Source organism: Suncus etruscus, chromosome 9, assembly GCF_024139225.1.
Source record: "Suncus etruscus isolate mSunEtr1 chromosome 9, mSunEtr1.pri.cur, whole genome shotgun sequence".
NCBI lineage: Eukaryota > Metazoa > Chordata > Mammalia > Eulipotyphla > Soricidae > Suncus > Suncus etruscus.
This window is the reverse complement of record NC_064856.1, coordinates 49,885,609-49,899,452: the sequence shown is the minus strand read 5'-3', so window position 1 is coordinate 49,899,452 and position 13,844 is coordinate 49,885,609. Positions and strand designations below refer to the sequence as shown.

At 41.1% G+C, this 13,844-nt stretch overlaps 1 protein-coding gene and 1 non-coding gene across 3 annotated transcripts in view; both read right to left on the bottom strand.

Moving 5' to 3' along the window:
* Positions 1-13,844, bottom strand: part of C2CD3 (C2 domain containing 3 centriole elongation regulator) — a 132,161-nt gene that overhangs the window by 41,756 nt on the left and 76,561 nt on the right. For both annotated transcript variants that reach the window (XM_049780242.1, XM_049780243.1), the window contains exons 23-25: positions 12,484-13,089; positions 9,944-10,276; positions 2,384-2,522 (exon numbers count right to left, since the gene is read on the bottom strand). In XM_049780242.1, coding sequence (XP_049636199.1) covers positions 2,384-2,522; positions 9,944-10,276; positions 12,484-13,089 — 1,078 coding nt within the window. The remainder of the gene's footprint in view (positions 1-2,383; positions 2,523-9,943; positions 10,277-12,483; positions 13,090-13,844) is intronic.
* On the bottom strand, positions 7,160-7,328 carry LOC126019513 (U1 spliceosomal RNA). The gene has a single exon (XR_007499190.1). It is a non-coding gene; the product is annotated as a U1 spliceosomal RNA (small nuclear RNA).

The following is a 13,844-nucleotide window of genomic DNA, read 5'->3' as shown; positions in this document are numbered from 1 at the left end:
TTTCAGTTATAAAAAAAGAACACTTCCTATCACCAGTGCGACCTTCCCATCACCAATGCCCCCCCTTTTCCTTCCTCTATCACCCCCTACCTGTATTAGAGGGGACATTCTATTTCTCTCACTCACTACCACTGTCATGATAGTTATTAGTGTAGTAATTTCTCTACATGAACTCACCACACTGTGGTAAGTTTCATATCGTGGGCTGGTCCTTCCAGCCCTCATCTCTATTGTCTTTGGGTAATACCCATCTTCTCACTAGTGAACATTTCTCAACACCAATGCCCCAGTTTTTTTTCTTCTATCTTGCCTGTTACATACCATGTGACCTCTGAGAGATCTGTAGTTTCAACAACTATAAATAAAGGGATGAAATTAGGACTATTAAAATTCAAATTCTTTGGGGTCTGAAAGAACAAAGTACTTTCAACCAGAAGCAGTAGCTTCTGGTCTTCTGCTTTTTGAAGCATATTTGATATTTAGATAAATGGCTTTGACTTCCATGGCAATAATTTCTCTAATTTCCAGTGGCTCACCATAGATAATGCTAAACTGTCCCTCAAATTTCAAAGCATGAGCATGCAAGGAATTGATAAGACTCAAGTAGAAATTAAAAAGTGTCAGAATATATTGGGGTCGGAGAGATAGCATGGAGGTAGGGCGTTTGCCTTTCATACAGAAGGACAGTGGTTCGAATCCCAGCATCCCATATGGTCCCCTGAGCCTGCCAGGAGCAATTTCTGAGCATAGAGCCAGGAGTAACCCCTAAGTGCTGCTGGGTGTGACCCAAAAAATAAAAACCAAGAACCAAAAAAAAAAGTGTCAGAATATAGATTAGACAAAGGGTAAGGTGTTATAATTGGTAGATAAGAATGAAACTTTATGAGGCCGGGAAGGTGGCGCTAGATGTAAGGTGTTTGCCTTGCAAGCGCTAGCATAGGACAGACAGTGGTTCGATCCCCTGGCGTCCCATATGATTCCCCCCAAGCCAGGGGTGATTTCTGAGCGCATAGCCAGGAGTAACCCCTGAGTGTCAAACGGGTGTGGCCCAAAAACCAAACAAAAAAACAAAAAAAGAATAAAACTTTATAAAAGGTGACAATGTAAAAAATAGAGCTGTAATAATTAGTAATTAAATTGACTTTTTTTTGTCAGTTTGTTCTGGGGCCATACCCATTTGTGTTAGGGCTTACTTCTGATTCTGCATTTAGGGTTCAGTGCTGGTGATTCGTGAAGGAACAAGAGATTGAATTTGGGTCAGTCACATGAAGTCAAGCACCTTACCCACTGTACTATATCTCCAGTTTCAGGATTCAGTTTTAATGCTGAGAGAGGTTAACAGAAACAAAAAAAAGATGACCATTGCAGAGAGCATCTAATTTTTTGTTTGTTTGTTTGTTTTTTGGGGGCCACACCCGGCAGTGCTCAGGGCTTACTCCTGGCTGTCTGCTCAGAAATAGCTCCTGGCAGGCACAGGGGACCATATGGGACACTGGGATTCGAACCAACCACCTTAGGTCCTGTATCGGCTGCTTGCAAGGCATACGCCGCTGTGCCATCTCTCCGGGCCCGCATCTAATCTTTTAACTCTGAACAGCATTGCAACAAGATTGGCACAATAGCCCTCTATTTTTCTGAGCCTTCCCAAGGAGAGCTATTATTTGTGGTGCACCTACTAAGTCTGAAGTAATTTTCCCAAATGTCACTTAATTTGGACTTCATGAGAACCTTGTAAAATTACTCCCATGATACAGATGAGGAATCTGAAATTCAAGAGATGTTATTTAATTTGCTTACACAGTTAATGAATCAGACAAGGCAGGAGGTCAAATTTCTCTAGTTTCAAAGCCCAGATTCTTTACATTGTACTACAAATATTTTCCAAGGGTGCTACAATTCATAGAATTGCCTGAGAAGAATTCTGTTTTAATCTAGGTAACTTAAAAATTTTGATACTTAGTCAAGGTGTTCCAGATGGCCCTGAATAAGCTTTCTTCTGAGCTACATCAGTATCCTCTTTACTTCTCTTCTAGCAATTGTCCATTTTATTGCAATTTTTCATTTGTATTTTTCACAGAATGACCATGAAGTCTTCAATACTTATGACATCTTAAGTCTTTAATTCGAGTGTTTAGAATAGAGCCAAGCTCAAAGAATGTCTTCACTGAACAGCTTTTGAGTTGTACTGAGTTAAAACACCAGAGTAAAACCTTTAAACCACTGCTAGAATGTGAATTTATAAACACTAGGATTAAAGAGCTGCTTGATAAGAGACGTATTTTCCAGTTCTGCTCAAAATCGTTGTGCCTGTTATATTCCTTGCTCTGAGTATGTCTTTTGCGACAAAAGAGAGATTCTGGAAGGCTGACAGGGAAATACACACCTTGACTGCTGTTGAAAATTCCAGATGGGAGAATCAGTGTTTTTAATCACTTGGGTGTAGATGGGTGACGACTCCTCAGCTGTCACAAAGGACACACAACAACTGGGTACTGATACTTTCCGCTTGGTCAAGGGGCTCCCTGAAAAAGGACAGAAAGGAGTGACCGTGTTTCAAAATACTCCAAAATAATGTCCTGGAAGCCATTTATTATACGATTATAGGCAGAATCCACGTTCTTTCCTATCTTTTGAGTCTTTGCTTAAGTAAGCTATTTCCTGTATCAAAAATTATTCAATTGTCTTTTTTTGCTACTAAAAATATCTTTCCAAAGCATAGTTCATAAGTGAGAAATTATTTATTTTATCACCTGGTACTTGTGGAATGACAGACTGACAGGTAAAAAAAAGACAACCACAGAATTCAGGACTTGAAGAGAATCAAATGACTAACAGTTGTCATACATCCTATGGGACTTGAAGAACTATGTAGGCTATTGCTTCCTTCGGTAGGGTATATGATACTCACGCCTCCTAAAATATGGATTAAAATAATAGTAGATAACATATGTCAACAAATAATTAAAACACCAGTTAAGGGCCCGGAGAGATAGCACAGCGGCGTTTGCCTTGCAAACAGCCGATCCAGGACCAAAGGTGGTTGGTTCGAATCCCGGTGTTCCATATGGTCCCCCGTGCCTGCCAGGAGCTATTTCTGAGCAGACAGCCAGGAGTAACCCCTGAGCACCGCCGGGTGTGGCCCAAAAACCAAAAAAAAAAAAAAACCAGTTAAGTAACATGTAAAATGAAGATGAAATGTCATACTAGATTGTTAACTAAGCTGTCTAACAAGATAAGCAAGTATATGTAGTTTTCAAATAAAAATTAAGTAAAATAAGAATTAAGTCTGGGATTGGAGAGATAGTACAGCCTTGAGGTAAGGCACTTGTGTTGCATACGGCTGGCCCTGGTTCAATCTCTAGTACCACATGTGGTCTCCTGAGCACCACTGTATGTGAACCCTGAGCACTTGTCAGGTGTGGTCCAGCACCTTTGAGTGTGGCCCATTTCCTGCACTTCCGTTTTCTAAAAGAGAAAATGTAATTCCTTAGTTGTACTAATTGTATTTCAAGAGTTCAGTGGTCATATGTACCTAGTGTTTAGTATATTGTACAGTGAAGATATATAACACTTTCATCAAAGTACTGTTTTTTTTGTTTGTTTTAGGTTTTTTTTGGGGGAGGTGGGGGTTTACACTCAGCAACGCTCAGGGGTTACTCCTGGCTCTACACTCAGAAATTGCTCCTGGCAGGCTCGGGGAACCATAAGGGATGCCGAAATTCAAACCACCATCCTTCTGCATGCAAGGCAAATGCCCTACCTCCATGTTATCTCTCTGGCCCCAGAGTACCGGTTTTTTTTTGACAATGCTGAATAATAGAGATTATTTATAATATAGACTAGCTCTCTATTCCCTAAAATCTCATTTAGCTTTAAAATGAGATTATGGGTGAAGGAAAGAGAAAGGTAGAAAATAGTTTATTTTAGACATAATTGATATAATCTTGGAGCTTAACTTCACAAATTTATTTTACTTACAAACCCCTGTATAGAGAAAAAAATCTACTCGAGTGCTCGCTTGGAAATCTTCCTCTTGCTCCTTTCTCTTCTTCCTCCTCTTCCTCGTTTTTGTTTGGGCCATTCCCAGTGGTCAAACAGTGCTCAAGACTTTATCCTGCATGTTCAAGGGGTCAAATGCAGTACCAGGGATTGAACTGGGATTGGGAGAGTACAAAACATGTGTAGTATCTCTAGCCCTGAAATCTACCCTCATTAAGGGAACAAATGAAAGTAAGCAACCCCACATTTGGGGCTTGGTCATAGTATCCCATAGTTTTGGAAACACTGATCTACAGAAAAAATTCTGGATGTGGATTCTAACTATTTTCTTTCTACTTCCCTGTTTCTCTAAACCTACAGTCACTTTACCTATTAGGTAAAGTTGATCTCATCCTCAGCTGTCTTTATCTTTCACTAACTATTTCCACTAAAGAGAGTCTACCGCTATGCATAGTATTCTACAATAGTCAGTGTGTCAGTGTTATCACTAAACTGAGAGTTCCTTGAATGTAGAATAGGCAAAGGCTCTTTATTAAACATTTGTTGACTACTGTTTGGTCTTCATTGGAGAAAAGTTCAGCAGAGGGTTTCTAGATGCACCACTGATTTACTGTGGCATATGGGTCCTTCATTTTGGCTATCCAGACAATAGTTTCCTCTCAGGCTAATACTCTCAAAATTCCTCCTCACAATAAAGTTCTATGACATCTCATGACTCCTGAGTATCTTGGTAAGGAGTCCTTGTACAAAGCAGATATGGACCCAGTCCCTGCTGACTCCAACTATTCTTCATTCTCTTTGTATATAATACTGCTCAGACTTCTCTCTCATACTCCTCTACAGGCTGACCATCCAGTTGGAGGTTTTTTGTTTTTGTTTTTTGGTTCTTGGGTCACACCCGGCAGCACTCAGCAGTTGCTCCTGGCTCAACGTTCAGAAATTGCTCCTGGCAGGCTCGGGGGACCATATGGTATGCCGAGATTTGAACCACTGTCCTGCATGCAAGGCAAACACACTACCTCCATGCTATCTCTCTGGCCCCAGGTTTGTTATTTTTGAAGTTATTTTCTAGAGTCCTTGAAACCAAACGATTATTATAATTTTTTAAGAAAATTGTTCTTTGCTCAGACTGAAGCATAAACACTTCAGCCAAAGAGGGAGGTGATTAGGAAATCTGCTTGGGAGAGCAGGTCTATCAGGTTTCTCTGGCTTTTCCTTTGTGGTCAGAAAGTCAGTGGGACCTGTTTACATTTTTGGAAAAGGTCAAGTTCAGAAAAGATTTTGGATGCAGGCCAGAAGAAAGCCACTAGACCTCCCACAGGGTTGGGACACATGTTCAGCACACTTATAAAAATGTGAGATGAATCAGCTTTATGGTTTTATGTGTTTTCACTGAATTTCCTATGTTGTAGTATGTATCAAAAGTAGTTTTATGACCAAGAATAACTGTTTTAGCGAGATTAAAATAATAACGGTGGATAGTACCGCAGATAAGGCACTTGCCCTGGACCCAGCCAACCCAACTTTGATCCAACATCCCAAATAATTCCTTGAGCAATGCCAGAAGTGACACCACTGTATGGAGCCAAGAGTAAGCTGGATGTGGCATAAAAGCCTTAAATCAACCAAAATAACAACTCCCTGGGGCTGGAGAAATAGTACAATGGGTATGGCACTTGCCTTGTACACAGGCAACCTAGGTTTGATCCCCAGTACCCCATATGGTTCTGGCTGAATCACCAAGAGTAATTCTTTAGTATAGAGCCAGAAGTAAGTCCTAAGCACAACTGGGTATGATCCAAAAACAAAACAAATAAATACCATCCTAGCTTCCCTACAATTTCTTGGATGGGGAGATAGATCAAAAGGATAGAGTTATTTTATGCAGGAACCACAGATTTGATCTCCAGCATTACATGGTCCTCAAAACAACATTCCTGGGTAGCCCTCTAAAACAGAAACAGGAAAAGAACCAACTTACCAACTGAAAACAACTTCTCATATGTAGATACTTTATAACATATAAACTATTTTCTTACTCTTGAAATTGTGCAGATACCAATACCAAGACAAGACAGGGGTCTCTATCTCTATTTCAAAAGGAAAGAAACTGAGAAAGAGGTAAAATGAAATACTCATCAGATGCCTCGTGTTCTAATGTTGGGATACCATGAATACCTCGAATGTCTAGAATTCTACTCTGGATTTTTCCTCACTGTAATAATTCTAGTTAACTGTCATACTAAGAAAAAAGTTTCCCCTCAATAAATGCCTCAATTCACATGCTAATCAAAATTTAGTGCAGCTGTATTAAACTAACACTAACTGACTCTGTGGCACAGAGGCACAGATGAGTCAGATTTTGGGTTTCTGAACTGGGGAGACAAACACAGATAATTATAACCCGGTAAGAAGAAAGACTACACCATTAGCACAGAGGGCTACGGGAACTAACAGTGCCACCCACTCTTTGCTAGGCTAGGTTAAAGACAGCTGCTAATTCTAAAGATGATTTTTTTTTTTTTTTGTGGTTTTTGGGTCACACCCGGCAGTGCTCAGGGATTATTCCTGGCTCCAGCTCAGAAATTGCTCCTGGCAGGCACGGGGGACCATATGGGGCGACGGGATTCAAACCGATGACCTCTTGCATGAAGGGCAAACGCCTTACCTCCATGCTAACTCTCCGGCCCCCTAAAAATGATTTTTTAATAAGATATAACTTATGTAATTACCTCAAATCATTGAAAACTCTGTTCCTTAACTGCCTCATTTATAATAAAATAGGATTCCTGCCCTGCCGAGTCTAAGTGTACAAATCATAAAAGTACTGATGCGGGGCCGGAGAGATAGCATGGAGGTAAGGCCTTTCATGCAGGAGGTCATCAGTTCGAATCCCAGCATCCCATATGGTCCCCTGTGCCTGCCAGGAGCAATTTCTGAGCATGGAGCCAGGAATAACCCCTGAGCACTGCCGGGTGTGACCCAAAAACCACACACACACACACACACACACACACACACACACACACACACACACACACACACACACACACACACACATACACACACACCCACCATCGAGCCAGGAATAACCCCTGAGCACTGCCGGGTGTGACCCAACACACACACACACACACACACACACACACTACTGATGCCAGGTGTGACCCAACACACACACACACACACTACTGATGCTGAGTTGTTTTTTTTTTCTTCTTTTTTTAATCTTTTTTTGCAGGAGTCAGCACATCCGGAGTGCAATGGCTAAGCCTCACCCTGGGAAAACCACCTTCGTGATTATGGTATCTCCCCTGCCAGGTAAGTATGATGCTGAGTTTTAAAGGAAGGTTCCCCATAGATTTTTCTTTTTCTTTTTCTTTTGGTTTTTGGGTCACACCCAGCAGTGCTCAGGGGCTACTCCTGGCTCTATGCTCAGAAATCGCCCCTGGCTGGCACAGGGGACCATATGGGATGCCGTCCTTCTGCATGAAAGGCAAATGCCTTACCTCCATGCTATCTCTCCCCTCACCCCAGATTTTTTCTAACAAAAGTATCCAGGGTATCCAGGGAGTTCTTTTGTTTTCAAAACCAGCAGTGATTAAGCTTTGCTGAAGGCAAAGTTCAAAGTTTAGAGCTCTGTGTGAATCATTAGTACTAAAGCCTGTTTCCTTATTCAAGAGAAGTAGCTTCAGGCAGTTAGATGGTTCAAGGGCAGATAATTATGCCACTCATTTTTGAGGACCTGGGTTTGATTCCCAATACTCCTGTCCCATCCAAAGAGGATTCCAAAAAATGAGAGATTAAAAATACCATTGAATGTGGAAGGAAAATCAATGTGCATACTAAGGAAGTATATACTTTCACAAGGGTTGACAAGTTATAACTGATAGGCTGATATATGTTGCCCATTGCTGCATAGTTAGAGACTTAGCACTAAAGAGAATTTTAGAGATGGTCTTGGTGGGCATCAAACTAAATAAAAGGTAACTGGGTAACCTTTTACCTCAACAGCTCAATTAGGACCAGAATCCAGTCTTCTAATTCCCAATTGAGAGAAATGATGGCCAGGTCCCATGTCATTGCCAACAGACACAGAAATACCTTGGGGGAACTGGAGGGTGACTACATAAGCAAGGTGGGGAATCAGAAAGTGAGAGGATTAGAAAGGAGATATCCACCCTGGTGTTTATTCTGAGCTATGTCAACAGAAAGAAGAAAACTGAGAAGTGATTCACAGATTTCTAATGCATACCAGGAGTAACCCTGAGCGCTGCCAGGTGTGACTCCAAAACCAAAAAAAAAAATATTTTTAAGGAAGATTTTAAGAATAAAAGTATGGTAGAAATCTCTGTGCCTAAGGACTACCTTTAACAAAGCTTTAATAAAATGCTTAATGTAAAATACAGAGGCAAATAAGTACAATTACATTGATAATAGCAAAACATTAAAAACTGGTGTCAGTTCTCTATTTATTGAACACTCTACTATAGGTTTAATAGATACTGTAATTTTGAAACAAAGATCAGTAAAAATGGGCATTACAAGGTATCTACAGTAACCATAACAGAATAGAGAAATATCTAATTTCTATTGTGACATCACTATTAATGTTACCAAGGAATATTGAAGAAATATTATATTTTAATTACTAGATAATAAAAACACAATTGTTTTTCTATTCTAATTCACTAATTTCAACTTTTGTTTTGAGGCAACATCCAATGGTGCTTGGTGCTCTTGAAGTACCAGAGATCAAACTCAAGGGTTTTGCATGTAAAACATATGCTTAGTCTACTGAACTATCTAACTCTCAGTCCCACTAACACTGACTTTTATCCTCAAGTCTCTTGGAGATTATGAGTCTAATGTTAAAGCCCTTAGTTTAAGGAACATAATAAAGACAAAATGAATTGGTAGACATACAGAGGGAAAGATCTAAGAGAAATGTAAGAGAACAATGAACTAAGGGCCAAAGTGGTGGCGCAAGTGGTAAGGCCTTGCCTGCACTAGCCAGAATGGAACGCGGTTCAATCCCCTGGGCGTCTCATATGGTCTCCCAAGCCAGAAGCGATTTCTGAGTGCATAGCCAGGAGTAACCCCACCCCTGAGTGTCACTGGGTGTGGCCCCAAAACAAAAACAAAAGAGAACAATGAACTGGATCTGATGATTTGATGGTAGATAAAGAAAAGATTTATATAAACTGATTCATATTATTTTTTTTTGTGGGGGACACACCCGGTGACGCTCAGGATTACTCTTGGCTATGCGCTCAGAAATCGTTCTTGGCTGGGGGACCATGAGATGCCGGGATTCGAACCACTGTACTTCTGCATGCAAGGCAAATGCCCAGCCTCCATGCTATCTTTCTGGCCCCCCTGATTCATATTCTTAACTGGGAATTTGAAAAGCAAAATTAGAGTAACTAGCAAGGTTTACATAAGTTCAAAAGAGTTTTCATGTTGCTTCTAGGGTTTAGAAAAATGAAAATTATTAAGATAATTAAGTTTTGGGGCCAGGGAGATAGCCTAAAGGGCTAAATTGCAAGACAGCTCTGCAGAGACCCCCTTTATTTATTTATTTATTTATTTATTTATTTATTTATTTATTTTTGGGCCACACCCATTTGATGCTCAGGGGTTACTCCTGGCTAAGCATCGCCCCTGGCTTGGGGGGACTATATGGGACGCCGGTGGATTGAACCACGGTCCTTCCTTGGCTATCACTTGCAAGGCAGACACCTTACCTCTAGCGCCACCTCACAGGCCCCTACAAAGACCCTGAGTTCATTCCCTTAGTACAATTTGGAAGGTCCCCTGGTCCTTCCTAAAACTAAATATTCTTAGATATCTTATTATTTGAAAGATGTGTGAAAACAGGCCTATATGTTCTGAGGGGTCAGACACATGGTCTGGGATAAGTGAGCAAAGAACACGTACGTACCTTTCAAGCTCAAGTGCATAGCTCTTTCTACCAGAATACTGACTGTGAAAGTCCCCTTCAACTCGGCAGGTTGCTCCTGGCTGACTTCCGTTGAGCTGCTGTTGCTTGGGACTTGGACAGAGGCAGAAGATTTCTGGTGCTCATGTTGTGGAGAGAGCTGGATCTCATTGTTTCCACAGGGGAGCTGCTCAGACTCACTATGGCTGCTGCAGTCCAGGTAGTCCACCTCATGAACAGGCCCAGTACGTGAGGCCCGAGAGGATAGAACTACATGAACACGCAAAGCAGCTCCTGAGAGATTAGAAGCATTTCTTCCAAACAGAGGATACACACCTGAAAGAGGATGGAAAAATGTGAGCTGAGTGAACAGAAAACAAGAACACTCCCTGATCTTTGAGATGCTGAGGATGTTATTGATTTTCTCTCCTTTAACAGGTCTTCAGCCTCGATATGCCAGTTCATAAAAGAAATGGTCAAGTTAGTATACAATGTATTTTTTAACACCACTTTCATAACACATGACCTAATAATGGAAACTAGTGAGATTTTATTTTTTTGGTTTTTGAGTCATACTCAGCAGTGCTCAGGAGAACTCCTTGCTTTGTACTCAGGAATCACTTCTGACAGGGCTTGGGTAACCTTATGTATGAGATGCTGGGTATGGAACATTGGTCACATATACAAGGCAAGCACCTTATCCGCTGCACTATTGCTCTGGTCTTCTCACTATTTTTTTTTGGGGGGGGGGGTCACACCCAGCCATGCTCAGGTGTTACTCCAGGATGTGAGCTCAGAAATTGCCCCTGGCAGACTCAGGAGACCATGTGGATGCCAGGAATTGAATCCATCTGTCCTGTATTGGTTGCGTGAAAGGCAAATGTCCTACCGATGTGCTATCTCTCGGGCCCCATCTTTTCACTGTTTTTTAAAGCCAAAGTCAAATGACCTCTAGGACAGAGCTGTTACAGTAAGGAATAGTGGTTAGGGGCAACTTGTAAGTCTCTGAAAATATTTAATGAAATTAGGAGTAATCTATTTTCTCTTTTTTTTTTTTTTTTTTTTGGGTTATACCCGCAGCGCTCAGGGGTTACTCCAGGCTCTCCGCTCAGAAATCATTCCTGGCAGGCTTGGGGAACCATATGGGATGCCGGGATTCGAACCACCAACCTTCTGCATGAAAGGCAAACGCCCTACCTCCATGCTATCTCTCCGGCCCCTCTATTTTCTCTTCTACATGCTCTCCTAGTTCTTTCTCTTTCTCTCCATTAGAAAAAAGCCTTTAAGTTAGCCTATTTACTCCAACTAAATATGGAAAAACTGCTTTGATGATAACCTTGAACACCATTTGGGAGGTAAGTAGGAGGTAGTAGCAGGTGGAAAGAAAGAAAATCACTTTTTTTTTTTTTTTTTTTGGTTTTTGGGTCACACCTGGCAGCTTTCAGGGTTTACTCCTGGCTCTATGCTCAGAAATCACTCCTGGCAGGCTTGAGAGACCATATGGGATGCCAGGATTTGAACCATTGTCCTTCTGCATGCAAGACAAATGCCCTACCTCTATGCCATCTCTCCAGCCCTGAAAATCACATTTGTTGAGTTTTGCCTGTGCCATCATCTCAGAAAGGTTAAGTAAACAGCCAATGCTACTTGTCCAATAAATGGATGCAGATTTAAACCTAAATGACCTTTATACTATGCTTTACACCATGCTGGATGTTAAAATAAGATCTGACTTAGAAAGAAGGTGGCAATAATATTTATTTCAGAACTTTAAATTTTACTTAGACTCATTGAGGCCAATTGGTTTGCAGATATCAATAAAAGACAACCTCTATCCTTTTCTGTTTTGGGCTAACGTGTTTTCTTCTTGATGCAATGTATAAAATATTGTGCTTATCACAAGCAGAAAATAAGAAAATGTCATACGAGAGAAGATACCAAACCTCAGCAAAACTGTGTATTTGTTCTCAAGGAACTTGAATGATGGTCGAGAAAATGATGGGATAGACTTTCTCATTTAACAAACACATCAAAGATCACGTTTGTAAAAGGCTTTGCTACAAAGAAGATAAAAGCTTAGATATGAAGATATTTTAGGAAAATGGATGATTTAAATGGTTATATACAGCCTTTGGTATCATGTAAAAAAAAGATATTTGTCTGATCCTTAATCCTACATTGTGTTCCAAACCTCCTACTTCTCACAGTAAAATTAAAAACTAATTTTATACTATACATGTGCAAGGCACTTGCTTTGTATTCCACTGTCCCTCCTCTTATTGTACTGACCCCAGCAATATTCACTGCTACTAGGTAAAATCTTTTTTGATGCAACCAGTGAGTCTTTGTATTTGAAATCTCTTTAGCTAGAGTGAAAATAATATTTAATAGTTTCTAACTTGGGTATATACTCATTTTCATGAGTATACCTATTTCAGGGATTGCTGGGAGTATCAAATTAAAGCTAAGGGGGGATCTCACAGAGGGCTTGGTTGCAGAGTAGATGCTCAAAGCAAAGATGCTAAAGGATCCTCTTCACTTACCACTGATGGTTAATGTCCCTGCTGACCTCTCCCCAAGTCTGGCTAGGTCCACATAAGCTGAACCAATCCAGGTGTCTGTCTGGTGGGGTCTCTCCACACTATCGTTGCCATAAGCCCGCCACACTTGGATCTCTAAACGCTCCTCCCTGAAATACCAAATCAATGATGGGCTCCTAGTCACTTCCGCTCTTTTGGATGCTTTGAAAGTAACCATGACCAGTTTTTTGTTTGTACATTCCTTGGGCTTCTTCAAAGGGGTCCAGAAGCCTTCACGGTCATACAGCTTGTAGCGGAGATAGCAGTATGTGTTCTTATGAATATGTGTCTGGCCAGCAAGCAACACACAATGAGTAGGCAGCCAAAGCCTTGGGGTAGAGATAGTGACAATGGCAGACTCATTCTCAGAATCCATCTTGATTGGATCCTTCAGCTTATACTCAGAGTTCCAACCCAAATGCTCAGCAGCTTCCAACACTCGTTCTCTGTCTCCAGGATGGGTGAAGAAAATGGAGAGTTCTAGACCACCCACGATCTTCTGCATAAGATCCAAGCCATGAAGTATAGTCCCATCTTCAGGCAAAATGATAGGATACCATCCTGTGATCCCTTACAGGAGAAAAGAAATAGTTTTCATTACTGTCTTAAATGAAAACAATCACTTCGAGGCTGAACATATTATCTTTAAAACTAATTCTAAGAAGCAAGAATCAGGGGCCAGAGTGGTGGTGCAGCAGTAGGGCATTTGCCTCACATGCAGTTGACCTATGACGGACCAAAGGACTGTGGTTCGATCCCCCAGCATCCCATATGGTCCCCCAACCCAGGAGCAATTTCAGAGCGCATAGCCAGAAGTAAGTAACCTGAGTGTCACTGGGTGTGGCTCAAAAAGCAAAAACAAAAACAAACAAAAAAAGAAGAAGGTTCAGAATTGGTTTTGGTCTCAGACTTTTTGGCTCTAATAAAAGGTATCATTATGCTCAGAATAAAAAGTAAAAAAATGCACTTGCATGCACGCACACACACACTTAAAAAAATTCACTCTGGAGGGGCTTGGAGAGAAAGCATGGAGATAGGGTTTTTGCCTTGCATGCAGAAGGATGGTGGTTTAAATTCCGGCATCTCATATGGTTCTCCGAGTCTTCCAGGAGCAATTTCTGAGTGCAGAGCCAGGAGTGACCCCTGAGCGATGCTGGGTTGTGACCCAAAAAACAAACAAAAAAACCAAATAAACAAATCCCACCAAAACTCTGAAGCCAGAGAGATAGCTCAATTGGCTGAGTATAAGCTTTGTATGCAGAAGACCTAGTTCAGTTCTAGGTACCATACATTCTGAGTACTGAGCTAGGAATAGCTCCTGAATG